At 38.1% G+C, this 27,163-nt stretch overlaps 1 protein-coding gene across 1 annotated transcript in view; it reads right to left on the bottom strand.

The window, feature by feature from the left end:
* Nucleotides 1–4,096: 4,096 nt before the first annotated feature.
* Nucleotides 4,097–27,163, bottom strand: part of LOC121631913 (SH3 and cysteine-rich domain-containing protein 2-like) — a 29,001-nt gene continuing 5,934 nt past the window's right edge. Inside the window, exons 2-11 of the mRNA XM_041972984.1 lie at nt 14,861–15,236; nt 14,538–14,632; nt 10,902–10,986; nt 10,601–10,713; nt 10,443–10,506; nt 9,773–9,828; nt 9,526–9,614; nt 7,785–7,836; nt 6,316–6,453; nt 4,097–6,077 (exon numbers count right to left, since the gene is read on the bottom strand). Coding sequence (XP_041828918.1) covers nt 5,979–6,077; nt 6,316–6,453; nt 7,785–7,836; nt 9,526–9,614; nt 9,773–9,828; nt 10,443–10,506; nt 10,601–10,713; nt 10,902–10,986; nt 14,538–14,632; nt 14,861–15,236 — 1,167 coding nt within the window. The 3' untranslated portion in view covers nt 4,097–5,978. The remainder of the gene's footprint in view (nt 6,078–6,315; nt 6,454–7,784; nt 7,837–9,525; nt 9,615–9,772; nt 9,829–10,442; nt 10,507–10,600; nt 10,714–10,901; nt 10,987–14,537; nt 14,633–14,860; nt 15,237–27,163) is intronic.

The raw sequence follows: 27,163 nt of genomic DNA, 5'->3' as shown, positions 1-27,163 counted from the left end.
AAACCATCTTTACAAAATCTCGACATTTTTATGAGTTAGTTTTTTGAGTCTGGATCAGCTTGGAAATTGTTTAGTTCGCTGTTATATTTAAACCTAGAAATATTGTTAATGGCAGGTCTGTTGAATCCTTTGTTGAGACAGAATTTATTGCTTTCATGCTTTTATAATCTCATTTGATAAACTGATGGAGATATAGATATTATTTATTATTTAGTTACTATGTAATGCTCTTATGAAAAAACTGAAGTATACTAACATTAAATCAATATCACTACATGCGTGCACCTAAAAATCCGTCTACCTGATCTCACAGAAACGTATCATGACGGTGATGTCTTATCACCACATTAAATGGTTGATCTTGTAGTGAATTTAATGCAAACTACAGCAACAAGCTTCTTCGCCGTCATCCTTGTTATCAGGTTACCATTACAATGTGTTTGTTTACTAAAAGCTTGCAAATAGAGCATGAAAAAACAAATAAAAATTGTATAATAAGAGCTGGAGATCAGGTTGCATCACACATATAAAGAGAAATATCACACATGATCTTTCCTTTAATATCAAGCTTACTCATAATAAAACTTAACAAAATTATGCACCTCTCTAAGTAGCTAGTAAGTCTAGATTTGGATATTCAGTGGGTGGTAATGGCTACATTTACACATAATAACACATTTGCACATTATTATAACACAAACTATCTCCTGGGTGAAATCACTGCAACTGGCCTTTTTTACTTTCTTAAAAGGGGTTAACACGCAGTGTTGACACATTAGAAAGTTTTTATACACTATTAAGTAGAGTATAAAATATCTTTTGACATTTACATTTTGGTTTGGGTTTAATAGGTCTGTGAAAAGTAAAACTAATTATCCTATAAGATTTTGTCCTAAATAAAGAGAAAATAATGAGACTTCACTCAGGACACTGTAATACTAGTAAGTAGCTAAATAATCTAGTAAACTGTGCCTGTGATTCCATAAAGTGGACACAATTTAAATTCAACTTGTCTTGTTTTTGCTGATCTGAGCATCTTCATGCTTTCCCTACATGCTGCCAGAAATAACAACACACACTTTCTCCACCTGCCTCTCTTAAAAAAAAGACACAAAGCTTCCACATGAACAATCACATCATCAGAGTTGAAACAGAAGTAGCACCTGTGTTTGTTTTCCACAAATCACATTTGCAGCACGGTGCACATCCAGCACACTGCATATAGGTAACCTTAAGATGTGAGTTAATTGTTGCTTTGCCAAACAGCACTGCTGTTGCTCATGTTGCATTTCTGAAACCTGATCTCCCTCGAAGGAATGGAAGTTTATCATCACTCCTCATCTTCTGTTTTGCTGAGCTTTTGCATACCTGCAGGAAGTGATGAGGGCAAAGCCAAGGCACCAGCTATCAACTCTGTGCACATGTGCAAATATTAAATCTATGCCATGTGAGGTGTCTGTGTCTGCAAGAAGGGATGCTACAGTTTTCATACCCTTAGATAGATTTGTGAATTAATATCCTCTCATGTAGTCTTAGAGGAAAAGAGGGATTATTTCTGTTTGTGTTTGATCCAGGGGTCTGCAGGGTTTGTCAGCAAGCACTAGTAGGCTTTATTTTCCTCTGACAGTGCTTTTCTTTCCCTCCCTGCCTAGCTGTATAATCACAAGCTATTTTGAGCATGAATTTTCCTCCAGAATTTGCATTGCTTCTGTATTTCTGCTGCTTGTTCTTGGTGCAAGATCATCACTCCTGCTGAGTCTGTTCAGCAGTTACTGCTCACTTTCAATAGATGCAATGAAGTAAGTCTGGACATTATAGAAAAATAGACTATTGTAGAACAAATCACACATTTATTAATCCATTTTATTTAACTTTTCTGGTTCTGGCATGTTTTTTTTTTCATGTTTGGAAACTGGTGCCCCAAACTGAACATTTCAGTATCTTGTTGCAGTGTTGATGGATATAGCATTAAAAATAAATGAAAATCATTTGTTCAGGGAGACGTGGCTAGCAAGACACTCTCAGCTCATCATTACTGTTTGAGAAAAAGAGAGAAACTTTTAGAAAACGACTTCAACTTCCTCTACTGTAAGTACAGTGAATTGTTGCAGCACCACATCATCTTAAGCTCCAAAGTCAGCAATTTTATTAAATGTAGAACTGGCTTGGTGTTCTGCCAGTTGAACACATTTCTGTCTGCCTCTCTGGAGATGAAAATCACATTTGATCCAGTTTGATAACAGAATTGGGTCATGATTTGAGAAATGTTTCTCACACCACAGTGGGAACACACAGAGACACATATATGCAACACACGCTCAGACACAAAGTTCTCTCTTTGCCAGCTTAGTCTATGACCAGCCAGCAGTTCCTTGGTTGCCAATTAATCTTAATAGGAGTTAATCATATTATTTATGGTCATTAAGAAAAAGTGGTCTTCTCACTGTCAACGCCAATGATAGATCTAAGTGTACTGACAGGATGTGGCCAAGAAGGGAGACATTTTCTGATTGGATGAATAATTCATGACATTACTCATTGAATATGTGGCTATAGTTCAGATTTTTAACTTTAAATCAATGCTGTTTTGGCAAATGCAAGGCACTGTAATATATATTTATATCCTATCTCCCCTGGGTAGGCTGGATGGCTGTTCATCTCAAGCTCGGGTCCTCTACCAGAGACCTGCGAGCTTGTGGGGCCTATGAGTATCTTAGCTGTTCCTAGGACTGCGCTCTTCTGGATGGAGATGTCTGATGTTTCCCCAGATATCTGTTGGAGCCACTTCTCCAGCATGGGGGACACAACCCCCAGTGCTCCAATGACTACAGGTGCTACTGTTGCCTTCACATTCCAGGCTTTCTCCAATTCTTCCTTGAGTCCTTGGTAATTCTCCACTTTCTTGTGTTTCTTTTTCCTTATACTTCCATTGTTGGGGATGGGTACATCAATCACTACAGCTTTCCCTTGCTGCTTATCCATGATCACAATGTCCGGTTGTTTGGCCACCAACTGGTCGGTCTGTATCTGGAAGTCCCACAGGATCTTAACCCTCTAATTCTCCAACACCTTGGGAGGTGTTTTCCATTGTGAGCTAGGGGTCTCCAGTCAATATTCTGCACAGATGTTTCTGTACACTATGCTGACTACTTGGTTATGGGGTTCCATGTAATCTTTGGCTGCCAGTATCTTGCATCCTGCTGTAAGTTGCTGGATTGTTTCAAGGGCCTCTTTGCACAGCCTGCACCAGCGGTCCTGCCTGGTGTGGTAGATCTGGGCCTCGATTGCACAGGTAGTCAAGGTACCCAATTGCCTTTATGTTGCAATATGATTACATAGTATATAAACAAGAATCTCTTTTACTTACTTCACTTTAATAATAAATATTAAATGCAAGACTAAATTACAGCATATCTCATCACTACTAGTTGGTAAACAATATACATAAATACTTCCTAAAGGATTGTTTAATTTCAGAAATTAGAGCACTAGAAAAACAAACAAACAAAAAAAAAAAAAACAAACAAAAAAAAAAAAAATAGAAACAGCATAAGATTTAACCCATAAGAGTCTGACGTGACATATTTGCCACATACAGTTTCTGAGACATTTTGCTTCAATTTTTGGTTTAAGCTTTGTTCAAAATCCTGTTGAACACAATCTGATATTCGTCTTCTTCCCCCTAATAGATACCCATAAGCAGAAAACCATATTATGATATTTTTAATATATCACATGGTAATAAATGGTAGATATCAGGGATATGTTAATTATTTTGTCACATTTTGTTAAAGGGCCAAATAAAGACCTCATATTTAAAAAAATGGAATTTTCTTACCATTTTTTCATGGGTTATCTTTGGACAAAAGTAAAATTTTGCCAAATAATGTTTCTTAATCTTGAAATCTAAATAGTAAAGTAGCTTTGAAAATAAGATACACACATTCTTTCAGGAATTGGAAGTGTCACAGGATTTCAGCTTCTATTGATGCCATTTACTCTGCACAAACCAAATCATTCATCATTCCACTTTGATTAGCCTTATGACCGAGAGACCATAACACATAACAACGGGATAAAGCACACAACTCACAACTTGAGAGTTCATTCAACTTTATTAAGATATGACACAATCAGAAGGCAGCTAGCCATGCAGAGGACTAGCCAGTGTGCCGTTAGGTAAGACTGGTAAAACTGGTCCTGAGCCAAACCTGATTCTAGTCAGTGAGGATAATGTTCAGGAGTAGTATGGTGTAGACTGATTTAAGACAGGAACTTTGCAAGTCAATATTCAAACTTTTGCTAAAGCATTGGGTTGACACAGACACGTGTGTGTTCACTGGAAATAAGCCGAGTACAAAATGCAGTGAGTGACTAGATTTGTTGTGCATAGTATCTGGAAAGATTTGTGCTGACAGGGCTAGATGGTAATTGAGCAAAGAGATGCATACATACAGTACAATTGGACAATAAACAGTAATCTCCTGCAAATTATTTGTGAAATTAATGCCCTCATTTAGCTCCTGCGAAGCTGCAAACCTCTTAGAGTGTTATTTAGAGCCAGTATATACAGTATTTTCATAAAGCTATTTACAAATACTGTCATGTATGAATATACACAGTTATTGCCACATTAAGGACAGTTTTGTCACTGCTGTACAGGTTATAATGACAGAGCAATAAACCAAACATAGTGAGAGGATTTTACTTTTTATCACCTTTCTATCTACATTCTCAAAGACATAAAATCAATTATATGTGCTGGAATATTCAGCAAAGTAATTCAGCTGGCATTTGGTAAATGACTTTTTGAGACACTGAAAATTTGACAACATTCTCCATCTTTTCTGCCCTCCGCCTCCCCATGAGTTTTTTTTGTTTTGTTTTTTTTCTACAAATAACATTGACTTTGGCTTCTAAAAAACCATTTTGGATTATTTCTTTGCTCTGCTCTTCCCTGCTTGGAGCACATCACAAAGGTTGACTGTCACAGCCACACATGATAATATAACAGGACATTACATAAAGATAGAGGACAGTCAGGATATACAGACAGGAGAAAGATTAATGGTTAATTGCTGAGCTACATGGGAGAGAGTGAAATATAAAATCTGTGTGTTGTAATATGTGAAGATAGTGCGACTGAAGGGCTAAGTAAGAACTCCCCAAGGTGCATGCAAAGCATTTGTCACGTTGGAGCTGTGAGGAGCAAAAATGCACCATATTCTAATCACCGGAGAGTAGTTTGCAATGCAGTAAACCCCGTGACTTTCATATGACCAAGATGTAACAGAAAAAACTTACATTTTTACACAATATAATACCTGAATCACTTTCTTGTAAAAAGAGTGACATGTCTGCACATAAATAAATAAATAAATTTCAATTACAGCAGCAAACATGCACATTGTGAGCTGCAGTCCTTACAGGCAAAACTTTTCCATTATGGTTTATACTGTTTACTTACCTGACTCTAACAAACTCATTAAACAACAACAATAAACAGCTTGTCTTTCATGTCTTGATTTCTCTACAAAAACAATAAGATGAAGACAGTTTGCTCTAAGTGGCCTTTAAGCTTGGACATGCCTTGACATCATAACACAGTAGTTTTGTCTCTTCTGTCGCAGTTGGCCAGTGGCTAGTGAGGTAGCCAGACTTCCTTCTCGCTAACCTACTCTTCAAAATAATGCTACATTTTTCTTGTGAGTGTACATGAAACCACACAAAGTGAATTTGTGCTACAAAAAGTAGCTCTAAAAATGCTCCTGTGTATCTTAATTCCTAACCTTTAAAGTCTTCTGCAGCAAAGCAAAGCTATAGGTTGTCGTCCTCTCAAGCTGCTAATTCGCTGCCACGCTGGGAGGGGTGGAGGTGGGTGGTTGGCTTTAGTAAGGTGCTGGCTAAACACTCCTGAGTATTCCTCCATCACGTGAACTCTTTTGTCAAATCAAGGGTCAAGGCGAAACGTGCTGCTGTCATATTTCTAGCAGATACTTCACAGGAACCAGGCCCCTCTTTTTCCCACTGCTCAGCCGGAGGAAGCCGTCAGTCTCCTCATCCTTTCCCACACAGATCTGCAGAGGGAGTCAAAAAAGTGAGGAAAGGGGGGGAAGAGTAGGGATCATGAGGGGGGTGGCATTCAGTTAAGTGAGAGAAATTTTTGGGACTAGGGTGAAAACATATCTTTGCTGAAAGCCATAACATGCTGTCCTCTGTAATCTCAGCTCTTTTTGCATTAATTTGCATACACTCAAAATAAATGCCTTGTGTGTTCGTGAGAGATGAAAATTGTATGCACTTTATGGTATTCACCTGGGCCTCTTTCACAGTCATCTGGCCCTTGTCTCGGTTGCCATAGAAACCAGTTGTGACCTTCCACACCCGCTCACCAGGGCGGACCCGCTGCACAAAGTTGGCTGGGAAAAATCCAACTTTGTCTCTGCTTTTCCCCTGGTAAACACAACCACACAGAGACATGAGTACAGCAAAAACATTTGGTCTTCTTATCTAAACAGATACTTTCTGTCTGTACTACTGCAGACAAAATGGAAAAAAAAAACTTAAATTTTTTTTAGTACAAAAATCAGGTTTGGTTTAAACTCCTTCAACTATGCATACTCATCTGCCTGCCTATGTTTCAACACCAAGCACAGGCAGCTCCTTTTCCAGACCTTGGTATAGAAATCCCAAGAATCTTAATCATTTTATTTTTATTTACATGACCCGCTGCCTAAATAAGCATCACATTTGTGTCTCAGTACAAAGTGAAAAATGAATAAATAACTAAAAATTAAAATGTCCAAGAAATGGAAATAAGAGATTTTTGTGACTCTCTTTGCTAATTAGCATCATAACAACAGTAAAAAGTATTTGCATTTGTGGACCGTTAATCCTGTCATTGTTTTCACACACTCTGGGAAGCAAGCATGAAAAGCTCATGAGTTTGAGCTTTTCAGTTACGTGAAATGCAGTTTTGCTTCTTTGCAGATGCTGGTGTCTCCCGTTAAGCTAAAGCGCATTTACAGTGAAATAGAGAAATATGTCTGTGTTTTGTAAATTTGAATAATCCAACAACAGCTCACAATGCAAAACCCAGTATTATTGTTTGTGTAACCACACCTCAGATAAGTCACTTAGATTAAATGTACACACATTTTGCATTAAAGCCTGAACATTTAAAAAATAAATCTCAAAGTTCCAGCATTTGCACTTTTGTTATCATGTAATCTGATTCTCTACAGCTAGAAAACATGAAAAACCAACAAAGAAATTTGTTTTAGGACATTTGAAATAAGCATCACAGTGCTATTTACTGACATTCATACAGTAATTCTGGACACAAAACCTTAAAATATGTTTCATCATCTGCTATTTAATTTAAGTTTATATCTGCTGTGTTTTGACTACAAAGGCATCTGTCTGTTTCTGCATGTAGTATAAAATCCTCACCTGTCTCATTAAAAACTGACTGCAATCTGTCTTCTCCCTCTTCATGCTAACTAGCTCTACTGACACCCACACCTGCTCTCCTTCAAGCACATCCACCAGCTCTTTAGTCTTATTGTCACTGAACAGATTTGCTTTGACAGGAAGAGTTTTAGCTGTCTAACTTGAGGGATATAAAATATATACTGTGCTACAGCAGCAGCTATTCAAAGTCAATCTGGATATTTTTAGTGAGAATATTTTAAATAAACACTGGCCTAGTAGAAACACAAAAATGTAATCTTTTTTAACTCTTCAGTTGATAGAAAGCACTATAGTGTATTGAAAGAGCTCACCTTCCACCAGTCTTCATTGGCGTCATCTGTCACTTGAACTCTGTCGCCCGGCCTGTAGACACAAACAGATTATGAATGGAAATGATTGATGAAATAATTTTCCAACTAAACCATCTGGAATTTGCTGCCCACTATCTTGATATTTGAAGAAATGTGCTTTCTGTCTAAATATGAAGCTGGAGTTTAAAAACTACATTTTACCCTGACCTTTCATCTGGAACCTCCATCTAAAATGAGTTATGTAACATTAGCTACACTTAAAAGTTTTATTATTATCTATTTAGTGTGAATATTATGTTTGTTTGTTCTGTTTTAATCTATGCACCAATACCTACCTTTAATAACTGTTCCTCACTCATGAGTGCTTTTTGATCGTGACGAAAAATAGTTGTATTGCTCATGAAAGTGGAGTTTATTTATCAAAGTAGACAGTCTGTTTGATCTAAGCCAACGAGCATATCTTAAGTCTAGTCTAAATGAGCCAGTGCGCAGGTTCATGCTAATATGACCCGTGTTGCTACTAGAAACAAGCTAAACGTGCATTGTTAGCAAATTACCAATACCCTCAGCAGCTCTGTTTGTTTTCAGCTGTATGTTAATTTGCTCTGCTCCTGGTTGACTGATTTGTCCATTACCAAAATGAGATGTTTACATCTGTGTTTGTAGCTCAGCTTCATTTTAGAGGTTCAACTGCAGAACTGGACACTCCCATTAGCGGTGTTTCTGATTTGCGTTTGCACCCACATGTGCCAGGGTTAATAAATCTGCACCTAAGCCTCTGTATTAAACCTCAATGTGGTTAAATCTAATTTATAATTACAGTTGATGATATAATAACAAGATAGTCCTGCAGTCCTAAAACATAAACTACCCACAGTAAAAAGGGTTCAGGCTCAAGTTGCAACAGCAAGAGATAACAAATATATACTGGTATTTTAAAATCATTCATAGCAACGTGGTGCTTGTTAAATTTGACTGAGTGTGGTCTGACAAATTTTAAAATACAATTACACAAATTTAACTCAAATCAGTGTTTTATACTTTATTCATGAAAAGCTTTCGTGATGACTTACATTTCATTACGGTTTGAGGGTTCACCTACATTGGCAAGATTGCACGATGATGCTGTTGGCTGTGTGGATGATGTCACAATCCTGTATGTCTATTTGCTAACTTTTCATTGTCACTAAACTATAGTAACCTTTGTATTGCCTGTATTTGCTTACACACCATATTTACAAAAAGTTTGTATTTCTATAGCTGTGCTAACTAATATGAAGCCAGAACATCTTAGTGAAAAGAACTGTATATAGCTTGGACACAGCCTTTATATTTTATATAACAAACACCACTGTAATATGTAAATTCCCCTAAAACAGCACAAAAAAAGTCTGTCTTATCTTATCTTATGTCAGTTGAAATTTCTTACAAAGACAATGATGGTTATGTGAATGTGAAGAAATGGCCTGTGTTGTTTGGCCAGATTTACTTATCTGATCTGTATCCTCTCTAGAGTGGTTGCAGCTATTGTACCATATTTAGCAGTTTATAGCACTACTAACATACAAAAACTATTTTTCTGTCATCTGCTTTATGCAGCTGTTTGTCCTTCCCAGCCACCCAGCCTGAACACCCCAGCCCCCTGTGATCATCCTGCTGAGGAAGCAGATGGCGTTTAAATGTCCTTTCTCACCTGGCTACTCTAATCCACACAAACTAAGCACAAAGAAATCTGACTTACTGCAGTTCCAAGTCATTTTTCTCTTGAGGCAGAAACTTGTAGAGGGCCACATAGGTGTGAAGAGAGTGGACCTCTACTCGCTTTGGAGTCTGGAAAAAATATAAATATTATAAGGGCATTAAATGATATTTAAACTCAAATAAAAGTCAAACTGAGTTGGAACAAAAGAAAGGTTGAGGGGAACTGACAAAGTATATTTGCTCTAAGAAAAATGAGCTGAAACAATAGAGAAATGCTGACTACACACCTTCAGGCTGACCCTGTCTTCTGAATCAGCCTTCTCGCTTTCAGGCGGCGTGAGCACTGGAGAGACAGACACATGAACACACAGAGAGGAAGAAAGGGACAAGACACAGAGAGGGAAAGACAATATGAAAGAGAAAAGGAAAGGTCATATACGAAAGAGAGACAAATGCAAAATAAAGAGAATTAAAGAGACAGAGAGAGCTTGTGTCACTTTGTGTCTAACAGAAGCAAGGTAGAAGTGAAGGTCATTTACAATAAAGTGGCAGCAGTGCAAACAGAGATAATCCCCTCTCCTGGGACTAAAGACAGAGAGGGAAAAGTACTGGCCACACACACAAACGCCCCCCTTTTTACTGTACAGCATATTACGTTAATGTAGGCCTTTAACTGTTCGACATTTAGCCTTTACCAGAGGCTTGTCAGATTGCATCAAGAAGCTTAACATTTGTTCTTTAAGGACTAAGCTAGTAAAAAAATACATCTCTTCAAAAGAAAGTTTTCTTTATGACTCAAACTCTTTTTTAATGATAAAGATCCTGCAAGAAGCACCGACAGTTTCTATAGCTATAGCTCTATAAATCAAGCAAAAACAATAAACCAACATCCAGTAGTGTCACTCTTGGTTTCTGTCATTCTGTCAGTGGTTTTTCTTTTTAAATGATTGGACTTACTTCCTGGAATGTGTTCTTCTTCAGCAATAGGCTGGTTTTCTAGTATGTCTTGCAGTTTTTCTGCCTAAAATGAAAAACAGAAGAGTCAACAACATTTCTGAATAATGTCACCTATAATTTTGAAGAATGAATGGGACTAGATGTGTATTGTCTTTAACCTCGTGGCACGGTGATTCAGAGACGCTGCCAAAGCTGGAGCGACTCATCTGAGCCAGTGATGTCCCATAACGCAGAGCCTCATACACAGGATCCACAATGACATTATCTGCCTCTACAAACAACCAGAAAAAAATAAAACAGAACAGCTTACAGAGGTACTGTTTCATAGCTGACACTCACACATGCTCATACAGGCAGTGGTCTGTCAGGCATCTTGTAATGAAGTCAGACATGGTGATTAGTCCTGAGAATTCAGTAATTTACTTCTGAGATAAATCAGTTTGCACTTCCATCACTCACCCTGGGCAGCAGGAGCCTCTGTGACTACACCCAGTGGATCAGTGGTCAGCAGAGGAGAGCTGAAGTTCCTCTTAAAAGCTCCTGTCTGACATTTGAGAAAAGATCGAACAGAGATGTAGAGAGAGCGGAAGAGAACAGCAGAACAGAGGAAGGAGCAGTGTTACTTGAGCTGGAGAAAAGACTAAATGAAAAATGTAATATTGTACAGGTAACATAACACTTGTTTCGTCCAGGAAAAGCAGTTCTGTGGTAAAACAGAATGAAACCTGAGTCCCTGAAAACTTTCCAAGGTAGAAGCTATTAAAAGAGACAACATTCAAATCAATATTGCACTATTTGCATTGCAGAAAGATATTACCAGGTGATACAAACGAGTGATGAACCAGTCTGGGACATGGTAGTTGTTTGGTAATCTGAAAATGTAAAAAGTCACACCTCACAGGTCAAACATGTTTTTGTTGTAGCACATGTACAGTAAAATGAATCTGAATCTGAATGTGTTTAATTATAATAAACTGCATCCCTTAGTATGTACACTGCAAGGTCAAAAGAAAATAAACAGAACAAAGAAGCACCTCTCCATTTTTCTCCAACAATGTTATTATAAAGTCTGTAAAGTTAGCTTTTATTTCCCTGATGTTGTACTGGAGGGTATTTGTCATAGCCACAAAGGGATGCTAGCTCTGTGTCCACCAGCTGTTTTGTCAGGGCCATGAAGGTAAAATATTGATTGCTGTTGACATTTCTTATTTTTTTTATCTGAGCTCTTTGGTTTCTAGACTATAGAAAAAATAGTAGTCATGATAAATAGCAAAGCTCAAATAGTAGTCATGATAAATAGCAAAGCTCTGCTTTACTATTTTACAACCCTTTGAAAGTAAATATCAACCTGGCACTGGTGAGTTAACCTTGAATCGCCTGATATATTTAGGCAAACTGTTGATGCTAAAGAGACAGTATGAATAACTTTGTTATATTTTCTTTTTATCTTGAAGTATGACAGCTAGATCACCTAAAATGATCAATTGCTGAATTATTGGTGGAAATAATAAGCTAAGCACCGATTTAAACAAGATTTTTAGTGAAAATGTACCCAGATACTGTGACACAACAATAATGCTGAAGCATTTTCATATCTACCTTCAAGAACATTTATCCACAGAGTCCGAGCCACTGTAAAGGTCTATGTCTGTCAATTTGAAGATTAACCAGTGCACATCTCGTACTGTACAGCTTTGATATCATATCCGACTGTGTATCTATTTTTAGCAAGAGAAATATGTTTAGCTACAGTACATAACTTAGAAATAATATGACAAAGGCCTGTGTTTGACACAGATGCTGTGATGAATGTGCTCCATTCTGCCAACAGGAAGTTGAGACATCTAATTTCAGCTTTGTTTATCTATTTTCATCCCGTTTCATGTTGTGATATTTCTGTTCATGAACAGCTGGACTACCTCTTGTTGCTATATTAGTAGAAATATTGTTATGTAAATTATGTAAATCAACATGACTGCATCATAACTAAAAAAAAAAAAGGGTGGCACAGTCATCAAAATATTTATATTTCAGTGTTCAACTTTTCTTCATTTTGATTGTCAGAGACTAGTGGTACTCAAGTCATAAAAATATATACAGTATATATAGTAAAAAGCTGTTGTAGCTCAAGTGGTTGAGCAGGCTGTCCATCAACTGGAAGGTTGAATTCTGCTGCCCCAGTCAATCTGTCATTGTGTCATTGGGCAAGACACTTCACTCTTGTTGCCTCCAGTGTTGGCATTACTGAAGTATGAGTGTGTATGAATGTTTAGTGGTGGTTGGAGAGCTTGTTGGTGTGGATTGGCTGCCACATTTGTCAGTCTGCCCCATGTGGCTACACATGTAGATTACCACTACCAAGAACGAATGTGGAGTTAATGAATTATGGATTTAATGTAAAGCACTTTGGGTGCCTTGAAGAGCACTATATAAATTGAATTCATTATTAAAACTGGAATATTATATATAATACTAAATTTAAATTAATTTAAATGCCTGTTAAGTGTATGTTAAGCACAATGCTTGGCTAAACATACTTTGTTACCCTCCAGTGTGCTGAATGACTTACTACAAATACTGTACAGTGCTTGCACTAATAAATTCAAGATTAGTCACACTGAGTTAATCTACTCCTCCAGGAATCTGCTGCTAATGGGCAGTCTGCATTCCCCTCCCTGCAGCAAAAAGCCTTTGACTGGCCTCAAGGCATGCCATGAATGTGAGTGGCATTTCCATTTAGAGAATCAACTTTTCACCATGTCTACACTTGATGTTTCCACACTGCATTTCATTCCAGATGTACATTTTCACAATAATTCAAAAACAGCACCTGAGCAATTACTTTGGTTACAGTCTAAATGACATTTCAAATCAATCTTTTGTGTGCAAAATCTTTGGTAGATGTCCTTAGATGCTTCCTAAGGCTCCATTAAACTCCACCCAATTTAAGTAAAATGCCTAATCCATGCTTTGATGAGTGCACAGTGATCGAAGAGGACACTGCCGAAGGCTTGGCGAGAGCCTGCCATGTCACATTCTCGAGGGATTGTGTCCGCCTCAAACACGCTGAATTTCACACTGAATTAGCCAGACCAGCTGGTACAGGGAGATATTGATTTTCCAAAAGTGTTGAGAGGGGAGGGAAGAAATGCAGCACCCAGACAAGAGAGAGGAAGAAAGGAGGGCATTGTGTGAATAGAGCCACACGTGCAGGAGAAAGTGCAAAAAAGCTGAGTGACAGAATGTCTTGAACTTTATCAGTGTCATCCTTAATTTCTTCCAGATATTTATCAAACAGAGATGATTTCACATCACTCCTACCCTTTTATACATGTCCATTCTTAATATACTATTCAAGGCCATGGTCCATCCAGATTCCAATTATTGCCCTTACTGTCGTGTTTTTGCTGGTTTGAAAAAAGCTTAATCCTCTTCATAAAGCCAGATGTTTTATTGTTAAGTATATTGCCAGAATTAAATGCTGTGCCAAATGACTGAGACAGAAATTACAGCATCCAGATGCTGTTTCATTCTGCTGACACAGTGCATTCCCAGTTAGTTTCTTCTCTGCTGGGAACTTGCACGTCCCTTTTACATTTAATTTTGGAGACATTTATAATATGTATAAAATGGTATTAATTATGTGAAAAACATTTTTAGTGCATTAGTAAGCCAGGGTGCTGGGAGATGCTAGCAGCAACTGAGGCACGCTAAACTTAATGCCATTAATGACTACAAGACTAATCTGGGCAGTTAAAAATTTTATCCTACTAAGCTGTCTTCACAGGAGTGTCATGATTCCCTTCCAACTAATTACAAAAAAATAATAATGATAATAAATAAATATGTCAGATTCAGAATAAGCTAAGTAGTTCACAGTCATAAAAAATAAAATGGGATAAACAGGAAGAACTAAGCGATGTATACTTTTGTTATTCACAGTTCAGCACCATGGACAGTGCATAATAGTCCCAGTACTGTATGAAGAACAACTGAAATTTTTTTTTAATGATTGTAGATCCAAAATCAATGCATTATTTTAGTCAGATATGTCTAGTTAAACACTGCGTACAGTCTCATATGAAATGTCCTTACCTTGCCATTACAAGCCTGCTGGGAGAGCTCAGAGGAGCACCAAAGGTGGGCCGCTAGTTTACAGGCTTTACAGCGAAGACCCTGCTTCGAGTTTCCTGCATTGATATCAAACAATACACTTTAATATTGACTCCTTATTAAAGTTTTTTCTATCTGCAACAGGTTAAGGCCACTGTGAATGGTATAATCAAACAGTGGATTTGGGAAGAAATAATAATGGCTCCAACTTAGTCCATTGTAAAATCTGAGGGTTTGATGTTTTCCATCTGACATTTATATTGCATTTATTTCTTCAACTGGAACGATAAAGGTAGCTGACCTACCTTGAATCATATGTTTGCATCGCTGGCAGCTAGTAGGCCTGCGGAAGACATGCTCCTGGAAACAGTGGGTCTTGGTTGGCTGTACTGGTTGGGCCTGAGACTTTGGCTGACTTTTGGAGGTAAATGACAGTGAAGGACTGATGGAAGGGGAATGTGATGACAATGATGGGTTAGGACTGATGGATGGAGATAAGGAGGGAGAGCGCTCATAGGCCAGGGGAGTCTCTGAGAAGGGAGGAGGAGAGGGCGGAGGGGGTGGTGCGGTGATAAGGGCTGAAGGTGGTCGCGATTCCCCATTGCTACGTTGGAAAAAGTTGTCCACGCTCTTGCTGCGTATGACGGATTTGAGGGACAAAGAGCGTTTCAGTCGCTGCAACTGGAACAAGAACAGGAAATATTTAGGCAACTTTTGATTAGTGTGGATTACGACAACTTTTTGAACAGCTGTATCTTAGAGAATAATGATATTAATAAGGGGGAGCAAAGAGAATTGAGCCTGCAAAAAGTCTTTAAGGTTAGGATAATACAGTAATAAAAGCTTTTAAAGTGACAAACAGGTGTTCAGCTGGAGAGTTAATGTTGTGCTTAAAAAATAGTTTACAGCAGTCTGTTAGCTCTGCCCTTTGACTGTCCTTGCCCTGCCAGGCCAACTTCTGATCTTCCGTTTTCAGCTTTCCATCCCTTTCCCTTAGATGGCATATTTGCATCCTCTTGTGAATCTACACAAGTCAATACCCCTTAAAATTCACGTTGGATTAGTGTTATTGAGTGGTCCACACCTTCACACCGAATGCACTCAGTGATGCACAGCAAAGTCTGCATTTATCTTTGACTCTGCTTCTTTACATTTCCTGCATGCTTGCCACCCACTGCTCTTGGCCACAATAAAGTGGAATTGATAATGACAAACAATTACTGGGACTTAGGAGTGATGGGACCCAATATATGGAAATAATAACTGCAGTGGAGTCATACATCAAGGGAATGGCCTGGGGAATGAGGGCAAGGACTTGATAGGTCTCTGAGACTGAGGAGCAGCACTCAATTTGCACAGAGCTCATTAGTTGTCTGTGACTGTAACTGGACTGAGGACACCATTTTGATAGCTTGAGTCTGTTGAACAGTTTTATTTATTACTGGAGTCATGCTCTCTGTTTCATATTTTTCTGTGTGTAGTAATTTAGCCAAAGGTGAGACATTCTACAAAGAACAAAGAAACGGCAACCTAACCTACAACAAAATTTTTGATGACACAAAATATATTTTATGTCACTGTTTTGATGTCTGTTCATGTGGTGACAGCATTACCATAATGTTCATAGCATTTTTAAGCTTAAAAATTCCCCACATTTCCCATCTGCACCTGGTTCACCGAACACAAGCAAAGGCATTGAGCTCCTCTTCTGTAGCTGCAGATTCATAGATGCCAATTAGGAAGAGTGATGAAAGAGTCCTCTTTGTTGACCCATTAGTGAGTTTCTCTCGTAAATGTTTTTTCTACAGGGAGCTGAGTTCATGCTTTCCTTAATGGCCTTTTCTTGGCTCGACTGGTGGCCCATTCAATAATGGATGTCCCTCTCTATTAGATTTTTAACTTGTCTGACTTTGTTAATCTTCTCAGTGGTGACAGCCAGCCTTTTCTCTAGATCCAAAGGAAGAGAAACAACTTATTCAGGCACAAACTAGACAACGCACGTCTAATAATCAATGGCTTAATATATCTCCCTGAGCTTTTAAAAAGATTAAAGAAACAGAAAGAGTGATTTGAAATGACTGTTATAACTGTGTAAAAGTGGTTTTGTGTGATTGAATAAACTTGCAGTGTCTACTAAGTTTTCATCAAATCTGCATGAACCTGCATGGATGAAAGCATTAAATGAAAACCACATATATATGATGTAATAAAACCTTTTTACCTATAAAATATATTCTATCCACATCCAATCCAATTCATTGCTCAAAAGGTAAAATACATTATATGGCCTAAAAAATATTGACATGAATCCAACCTCATCTAAACAAAAGGAAGATCTTCCTTATGTGTTGACAAGAAAAGATAAAAACTGCTTGTACAACATTAATTTACCCAGATATCAACATCCGTCAAAAGCTGCATATCAAACACTAAAAAGGAGTTGTTTTTCACATCAACAAAAATTTAAATTTTACTGTCAGTTTCAAGTAATATCCTAACAGGTCAAACCTTTTAACAAAACAAAATCGCTTTTGCTGTTTCAACTCTAAATAACTGAAATTTAACAGCTACTGTATCCTCAGACATTTTATACAAGAGGTAGGTTATAGGTGTTTTCACTAAGTGAATTGTGTTACACACTTATTTTGCAGTGTTGCTGTATATGCAATTATTTTAGCTCATCTTACAGTGCTAAATCTCTGTACAATACATCTTATGTAAGTTGTCCAGGTAATTTTATTCTTAATGTTACTAAATGTTATTAACTCAGCAGTTAGCTTTGGTTTATCTTGCTGTCTGTTCCCCTTCTGCTCCCCCTGCTCAATATAAGAGATGTTATGTTATTCCTCTGAGTTTTTTTTCTTTAATTGTGCTTCTAAATTTCTCTGCATGGCTGGTAGCAGGAGGAGGCGGGAGACATCAGAGCAGAGAAAGTTAGTTGTGAGAAACTGTTTAGCGGTTAATGTTTTGTTACAAGCTTTAGCAATAAACACCACACAGCTCCTCTAGTTACAGCAGAGTCCTGTGTCTGCCTCACCACTGCTGTGGTAAAGTGAAGGGAGTTCACTGTGAAGCTAACTGCTGCTTCACTCAGGAGTGATCACCTCACCTCTGCCGCCTGACCTTGGTTTGTAGAAAGACGCAGGAAAATTTAACAGCAGTTTTTGTCTGAGTTTTCACAGATATTGGAGGCAACAGCTCAGAGCAGCACGGTTACTCAACTGTCACAGAAATGTTGTGCTTCAGGAGCAAACAGAGCAGACAGAAAGATGAGGAAAATAAGTGGATTCTGTTGGAGCTGAACGCTTCTATGGGTGTGGTGTTTCGTTCACCTAGCATAGCAGTCACTATATAAACGCAGCCAGCCCAGGTTCAATCTCGACATCTCCTCGACCCACTTTCTCATCTACCTTCTGAAGCCCACAGAATGTTCAAAATAAAACAAATTATTATTATTCTTTTTATTATTATTAGTTTTTTAAACAATTTTTCCTTTGGAGGTTGTAAATGTAATTATTGATTACATTATGATGATATCGCTACTAACTGATTTTGTAAGGCCTGACTAGTCGACTTAAAAAAAAATCACCTAAAAGGCCCATCACTACTGTGCATCAATAAACAACCCCAGGCTAATGTCAAGGTCTCAATTTCATGCTTGAGCTGAAAAATATTTAAGAATGTTTTTTATTATTATTGTTATTATTTGTTTTCCCTTAGGTAAAAGTACAACAACCCGTGATCCCTAGCCTATGTCCCATCCATCTTTGTGTTTGTCTGCACTCTTGAGAAAAGAAGGCACAACGATGATCAGGATAAGTTTGAAAGACGACAGCAAGCAAAAAAGAGAAAAGTACAAATTACATTAAAGTTTTTTAAATTGTTCATTTGTTTAATTCTTGAACAGATATTCTTGTTCATTCAACAAGAAATACAGAAACGTTGTTCATGTGTAACTGGGAGGACAGTTAAATAATAAGTTTATGCCTAAGTCATGTTTTATGTGAAGCAGCAAATGAACAAAACTTTCTCAAGTTTCTCACAGTGTAAATGCGATCACGATAAAACTAGTTGGATATTGACAAATTCAACCTCCACCGCGGATCACCACGGTGATGGCAGTTTAAAGTGTTAATGAAAATTTGGACATTTTCCTTTGTGGTCTCCATAAAACACTTAAAATAGAAATGTTTTTAGCGATTGTTAGTAACAGTAACTCCTAATGCCTAATTTTTACATTGCATTAACTTTATCTGCATCTGCCATTTTTATACTCAGCTTTGAGATTTAGAGGAAATACTTTCCACATACACTTTCCACAGCTGAAGGTCTGAAACCCATCCTGTCATGAAATATTTATAAGCTTCTAATCTGACTTGTATGCTTTTAATTCTGCCTCTATGAAAAGTGACTGTCGATTACCTAGGTCAGGGGTCTGCAACCTTTACATTCCAAAGAGCCATTTCTTCCCTCAGCCCAGAGGGAAGACAACTTATAATTTTTGATAAATATCTGCTATAGGAAATTTGTTGTCATTTTTTAAGAACCTATATTTTATATATATATCTTAAAATAAAGGAAAAACATAAAACATTTGCAAGAGAGAACAGACAGACTTTCTTCTATGAGATGTAGATATTTGTGGACAATGATGTAAAAATATTTTAACAAAAAGAAGCCCATAGTTCCAACCTAAGAAACAAGAAACATAGATTATATTATTAAATATTAAATTATTAAATGATTAAATATCATTGGTACTTTTAGTGTCATTATGTTGTGGAAATTTAATGCAACAATTCAAAGAAAAAAACTGACAAAAATTGCTAGAAACCTGCATTTGTTATTATATCTATATTTAAAAACATTAGTTAGTTCTTTAGTATTTTTAGACATGTACAGTATTAAGAGCCATTGTGTAAGCCATTGTGTCAGGACTGTCCTGAGAGCCAAGTGGCCAAGTGGCTCTCAGGACAGTCCTCCAGGTTACAGTCCTCTGGCCTAGGTAGTATGTCAAGGTATGGTAAATCGGGTTGCAATATTTCTGGAGTTTTTTTAACCAGGAATTTGGAAAATCATACGGATTTTGAGCACCAACAAGCACACGTTTTTTTTAAAAATATCGCTGTCCGACCTGACCACATAAGTGTTGAACTGTTTTGGAAAGTGTTAAGTCTGCTAGCGCCATCCCTGATAAGAAACAGTTTATAGTCACTATAGCGGGAGCGAGGTTCCAGCTAGCTTTTTGACACCCAGCGTGGCAGACAGTGTGACGTCAGTGAGAATGGTCCACAGCACATTTACTGCAACCCTAGTTGGCCAAAGTGCTGAACAATAAAACAATAAAAAATCAGTAAAAAAAACAAATGACATAAGACCAGAAATAAAAGTGTAAGCAAGCAAATTTCAATGTCAACTAGGGAGGGAGGAGAGGTAACAGTGAATGTGGGTGAGGCGGAATCTGACGGGGGGGGAGGAGGAATCGTTGGGGGAGAGCGATGACCCGTCATTTTTACCCAGCAACAAATCATCAACTAAGAGTGAGGAGCTAATGATGGATCGCAGAACAAGGAAACTTTGGTGACTAGTAGAGAACGTTGTGCACAAACTGATGGAGCCATTTATGGGGAGAGGGAGAAATATCAGCAAACAACTTTTTTACTTCTCTCCTCCTTGCTAACAAACTCCTGCTGAAACACCAGCCTGGTGGGGACCATCAATAAAAACAAGCGCTTCCTGCCTCCCTCTGCACACCTGAAAGCTGGTCTGCATGACATCAGACTAATACAGAGCGACAGGGCAACGCTCACAATCTACCAGGGGAAGGAGAGGAAGAATGTGTGGATCCTCAGCACCATGCACACATTGGTGGAGATCCACATCAATTTCAAGACAACGGCTATTATAACAAGACAAAAGTATGAGTTGGCATGCTGGACCAGATGCTGAGGCAGTACTCCACCCAAGCCGGAACCAGGACATGGCCAATTGCAGTATTTTATAACATACTGGACATGGCTTCCCTGAATGCGAAGGGCCTTGCAATGGAGCTGCATAGGTGCCAACATTCCCTAACGGCACATTATCCTAGAGCTCTGCATGCTGCTTTGCAACAAGCATATTTTAAGGCCAGCACAGACATCAGCAACCCACATAGGGGAAAAGATGAGGTGCATTTAGGGTGTGAAGTGCAAATTCAAAATGAACAAAGATGCCTCCACCTCATCTTCTGTTCCTCTGCACTGTGGAGTCCCCCAGGGTTCTATCCTTGGGCCAATTCTTTTTACACTGTTCCTCCTCCCAGTCATGGGATGTCTTATCATTTCTGTGGTGATGACTGCCAAATATACAAGCCTATCGCCAAAACAGCCATTGCCCTGACACCCCTACTCGACTTCCTTAGTGACGTCAAAGCTTGGTTAGCCCCAAATTCTTTAAAACTCAACGAGGGAAAGACTGAGTTCAAGCTGTTTGGAAATGCCCTCTTTGACTTAGGACCCCTCCAAAATTATGTGTGTCCCAAAGTCATCAGTCTGGAGGTCACCATGGATGGCAATATTATACTAGACAAACAGGTCAATGCCGTTTAAAAACTGAGTTTTTATCACGTTCATCTTTTATTAAAAGTGAAATCTTTTTTATCTTTTAATCTTTTTGAAAAGGTTGTGCACACTTTTATTTCTTCTCGCCTGAACTACTGTAACACTCTTCACTCAGGCATCCGTAATAGCACACTTTCCTGTTTGCAGTTAGTCCAGAACTCAGCAGCACGACTTTTAATTGGGTCGAGGAAATGCAAAAATATTTTAGCTTCTTTGCACTGGCTGCCTGTAAGTTTTAGGATTGATTTTAGGATCTTATTGTTTGTATTTAAAGCTTTAAATGGACATTACCGACTGCCTCTAATTTTACACTCCAGTGTGGTTTGTGGTCCGTGGGCCAGTCCCAGCTCATGGTGTCTAAGACAAGACTTAAAACTAGAGGGAGCGGGGCCTTCTCTGTAGTCGGTCCCAGGCTCTGGAACGCTCTATCCCTCCATGTCCGATCTGCCCCCACAGTGGAGTGCTTTAAGTCTCGTCTAAAGACTCATTGTAATTCTTGTGTGGTCCTCTGTGTCTTTTTATATATTTTATCTTTTCACTTGTTTTTATTATTTTAATAAGAGCTGGTGGAGCTAAAGAGAGAAGCACTTGGTTTTTATTTTATTCATCAATATTGCTGATTTTTGATGTGCAGCACTTGAGACATGTTTTTGATATGGGCTTTATAAATAAAGTGGATGGGATTGGATTGGATGTACCCTTGATTTAGTAATGTTCCCAAATCACTATGATACAAGGACACTTGTACCATAGGCACTGTAATTAAATGAAGACTGTGTGGAAAAAGTAATTTGTTACCTGCTTTTATGCAATTACAGGATAACATATTGTAAAATAATTCATGTTGCCAAACTGCAATGACTTTGGAGTAAAACAAGGAAAAGATATCACTAGAACTGTTGGCACTGATCTGCTGCAAAGTCTGAAAAGTGCCCTCAAAGTGGACTGCAGTGTTTCTTGTATATCTGCATAATGTGTACAATACTGGTCTAACTGAGAAGTGCAATTTGCATCAACTACACCACAGCTGCTGAAAAGAATCACCAATAAAAGCTCAGTGGACTCACTTTGTTTTTATTGTCCTTTGGAGAGAGACACTGATCATATAAACAGGGATTAACCTGTTCCTTTTCAAAGATCGGCATGTTTACTGAAGAGCACAAAAAATATCAGTGTTTAACCTCTATTAATTTATCATTAGTGTGTAGTTCAAGCAATATTAGAGCATAAATATATTTATAGAGTAGATGCCTTAGGCTTGGAGCTTCAGGCATCACACTGCACATGCACTATCTTAATCATTTCCAAGGCTTTGTGGCCTCAACTTCATATGCTGAGCATTGTGACAGATTTTGTGCTGGTTTTACATCTTTGTTGAGAGTGTCTTATTTTATCCTCTAACAACCTCTCCTGAAAACAACAGAAATCAAAAGCTGAATTCTAAAAAACGCATATCTCTATATTTCTTTTTGTCATTTAATTTTCAAGTCTATTTATGGATCACTCAACTGGAGACCTATTACACTGAATGAATGACAGCACGTCATATGAAACCACTTTTTATAGCCTCTGGCTGCGCTAGGGCATCAAAAGGCTCCATTAGCCAAAACAATGTTTGTGCAGGACTGCACAGGTCAGAATTATTTTGCAAACTTTCTCCAGAGAGTACAGCAGGGTACCCCCGCTGGTTTGAGACACATCCACCTGCCCTTCAGAAACCTGAAACAATGCTCCACCATGACATGAGTGCGTATGTGCGCACTGTTGAACCTGCACTCCTGCTTTGTGGCAGGATATGCCAGCAGGATAATGAGATGCTCCGAGGGTGCATATAGGTATGAGTTTCTTCACAAACACAGACCTTTGTTTATATTTATCATTATTTCAAATTGTAGTGTATAATGATTTATGGGCCTATTCATTAAATTTGAACTCTTATAATTGTCATGTGGCTGAGGCTGTTTATTATTTTCCCAAATCATTTTTGAGTGTGTCGGTGTGCACTCTCAGCGTTATCATTAAGCTATTTTATTCTATTTGACAATACATTCTATATGCTTTTTGCAAATGGTTTATTCTTAGTACTAAATATATGGTTTCTTATGCTTTGATGGTTTGAGGTTTGTTTAATAATTATTTTCAGGGTCTGCACCACAAATCCACACTGACTCAAACTGGTGTACACAATCTCAGACCTGTCCTGACACTTGATCATATCATACACTCATGTCCAATTTAATAAATGCCAACCCTTGCGTGGAAATGGTTGTGCGCACAGATTTCTGTTGTGCGTTCATTTGATAAATGAAGGCTATTGTGTTTAAAAGGAAGATGATGAAGCAAAGAATAAAGGAAAAGCAGGTTGATAGTTAATAAATTAAAGAAAATATATGCAAAGCACATTCAAGTGGTAGGAAAAAGGCATAGTAATAGAGGAGATAAAAATACCACATCATCACTATCAACCTATCTCAGCCTTGTTGGAGACGTTTGGTGAGCGTATCTATAAATAGGCTGTTGTGGGAAATGCTCCTTGGATGAATTAATAATTAATAGGAGCAGTGTGGGTGTACCAATATAATTCCTGTGAAAGGCAAAAAGTCTTCCTGCTGCCACTGAAGTGAGGCTGCTACTCCAGTGTTTTTCATATAAGTACTTTTTACAACTTTGAGGTCAGGCAGTGAAGCATCTCTTGAGAAGCGAGGTGATAAAGGATAAGGTTATGTATGAAAGACCACTTAAACCATAAAAGTAATTTATTCCTTGTATGTAAGCAATTCTATGGAAGACATCTGTAGAAGTAATTTATGGTTCTTTGAGCTCGGTGGGGATACATGTTTATAGATATGTACTAAATGAAAAGACAATGGAAAACATATTTGATGACAGTAACAAAGCACATGCTTTGCATGTTTGAGCTCTGGGGAGCAATCCCCGGCATCTGCGGCCCCAAGGGGGACGCAAACCAGTGTTCTCTGAGGGCCGGTCCCAAGCCCGGATAAATGCAGATGGTTGTGTGAGGAAGGACATCTCTTGGTTACACATCAGATGTCCAAGGGTCAGTAAATGCAGCATGTAATGTACTTCTATATGTCGTTATAAATCATCTCTACAAAGCAAACACCTGTTAAAATGGATCATTGGCTGTTTGTTTTACATGTTTTTCTTCACTTTTTTATACTTTTTTCCTGGTAAGTGCTCCTGCCTGGCACCCATCAGAACTTTTCTAGACCCACCCCTGCATGGCTGAAATATAAATCCTTTCTACAGCTACATCCTTTCATCAGCCACTGTGTTAGAGAAGGTCCTGCCAAAAACAACACTTTGGAGTAAATATGTGAATCATGAACCGCTAGTTTCCTCCTTCTGAGCTGAACGATAAACAAACGCAATGAGAAAAAAGCCGATCAGCTGATCACCGACAGCAGTTGCAAGCAGAGGCGACCAGAGAACCACTAGAGCAGACATGTTGGTGCTAAACGCAGCTGGGCTATCGCAAGTTTTAAAAAACGATTATACGAAAAGTGCAGGTATGGAACCCTCTCACCAGAAAAGAGTGCATGTTAAAACACCCTCATTCTCCAGGAGGCGACGTCCATTAATGCTAAATTTCACACAAATAATATATTATCTATATATATATATATATATATATATATATGCTTGGTATTCTTTGTACCCCACTGTGTTCATTATATTGTGCATATCAAGCACATTCAAATGAGTGACATTATGAATAAAAATACATGGCTCTAACTTTTACAATATCTATATAAATTATAATGCATTAAGCATTTTATTCCCATGTGTAATTAGATGTTTAATTTATTACAGTTTAACTAAACAGATTAAATTACAGCTTATCCTAATACACTTTTTAAAGAGACATTCTCGTGTTTGTGGAAAAGTGTTTATTTTGCATGCATGTCTGCAGTTAGGATACAATTAAGCAATTTACTCCTCATTGCCAGCTATGTCTTAGGGCATCTCTTGTTGCATTAAATCTCAAACTCTTGCTGAACACAGTTGAGCCTGGTTAAGTGTATCATTCTTCTAACAGCGACATGCTTCGAATTAAAGGTGACTCAATTAGGTAAATCTCTAGCTGCACTTAATAGAGTCGTTGGGTAGAAGTGAACTAAATCAACCTTTCATGTGATTGGAAAGTTTTTGCTGACTGAACAAGATGTACTGCTGGGGCTCACAAGACTTATAAAGACTGACAACTTCCTGAACCAGTGCAAATGTTTTTTTCACTGCAGAAAATGTCAGCTTGTCCTACATCAATTATCAAATGCCTGTAGTGTGCTTATTTGTACATGAAAGTCTCTTTCTGTCCCCCTAAATAGCACCACAAGAGGTAAAATTGTTTGTGTAGTTTGTGTTGTCCAATGCCTATTATTAAAACCAACATTCCAACTTACATTAAATTATCATAATGAGTTCCTCATTTTATTTCCCTTTGTTCAGTCTGACTCTGGGTCTCTGTCTCTAATCACTGCCCACAGATGTCTCCATTTTTCTGCCCTCTTCTGTTATTTGATCTTCATCTGCCAACACATCTGTCTCTAAAGATGGATATTGAAGTAATTTACAATTACCAGCACAATCATATTGTCAAGCTGATGATAAATGATAGAGTTATAAGGCAAAAACAAAGGAAAACACTATTTTTTAAGGCAGTAAAACTTAGTTTGGGTGACTGATGAAGAAAATAGGCAAAATAGGAAAAAAAGCTGCTTCAAGGGTTCATTTGAGATGTATAGGCATGACTTATTTGACTTTCACAGTATTACTTACCAACTTAATGGAACATATAGATTTGGTGGAAATTTGGTAAAAAAAATTAGTATTTTTTTCTCCTTGCTACTAAGATGGTAAAGGCAGCATTAGCATTATACTAAATGTCACTATCTTAGGTGACAGTAAAAGGCATGGACCACTGTATGTTCTGTCATTCTCATCTTTTTGTGGTATTCACACCTCTGTGTGTGGCTCTAAAATGCCACACTGTTGTTTGAGGGGCTGTTTCTTTGTGATCTGCATGCTAGCAGACTCCTCCATCCCACAAGCTGTCTGCCAAGTGTGCTGCAAAAGCAGCTTTCATTTTCAAATCCAGCCGTTAAAAGAGCTTAACTACATAAGGAGCTTTTGGAGTTAGAAGTCAGTGACAGTCACAATGGCTTTTTGGTGCACATATAATAGTAAATTAACTTTACCTATAGCAAGATGGATCTTTCAGTCCATCTTTTAAAAGAATTCCTTTCTTTCAACACACACTGACAAAAAACTGGAATCTTGAGATGCATCATAAATCTAATTTATAAGTTCCTCAAAGAGTCTCTATTCTTCAGTTTGAATATTTTACATTTACTTTAGTGCAGTTACACATGTAACATATTAACGACTGGCATATAAATGAGTCATTTGAGAAGTGAAAAACAGTTTTGTCCATATTAAAACCCCCATAGGCAGGTCTTTCATATTCAGCGGTTATTTCATTGCAAGTAATTTACTGCTATGGTGGGATCTAAATAATGTCCATATTTATTCCCAACTGAATCCACTCTAACCCTGACACTGCACACAGAACTCTGCAGGATCAGCAGCATTTCTAAACTCAATCAAGGACAGTAACTCAGTGACTTCATCAGACAACACTGGGTCAACACTGAATGCATAAGCACAGGGGTGCCCAAGACCGTCCTCAAGATCATCTTTACCGTCCTGCAACTTTTTGATGCAACCCTTCTCCAACACACCTGAATCAAATGACTGGCTCGTTACCAGGCCTCTGCAGAGCTGAATGACATGCAGATGACATTTGATTTAGGTGTGTTGGAGAAGGGTTGCATATAAAAGTTGCAGGATGGTAGATCTCGAGGACTGGACTTGGGCACCCCTGCATAAGCACATAAATAACACTGTAAACAGTAAACGCAAAGTTTTGGTCCCCTGCCTTGATTATATTCTATTTCTGAGACACCCTGCTTTTGCTGCAAATAT

The sequence above is a fragment of the Melanotaenia boesemani genome, chromosome 21, assembly GCF_017639745.1.
Source record: "Melanotaenia boesemani isolate fMelBoe1 chromosome 21, fMelBoe1.pri, whole genome shotgun sequence".
In the NCBI taxonomy this organism is placed as follows: domain Eukaryota; kingdom Metazoa; phylum Chordata; class Actinopteri; order Atheriniformes; family Melanotaeniidae; genus Melanotaenia; species Melanotaenia boesemani.
Note: the sequence above shows the minus strand (reverse complement) of the source record. Positions and strands in the feature narration are given on the sequence as shown.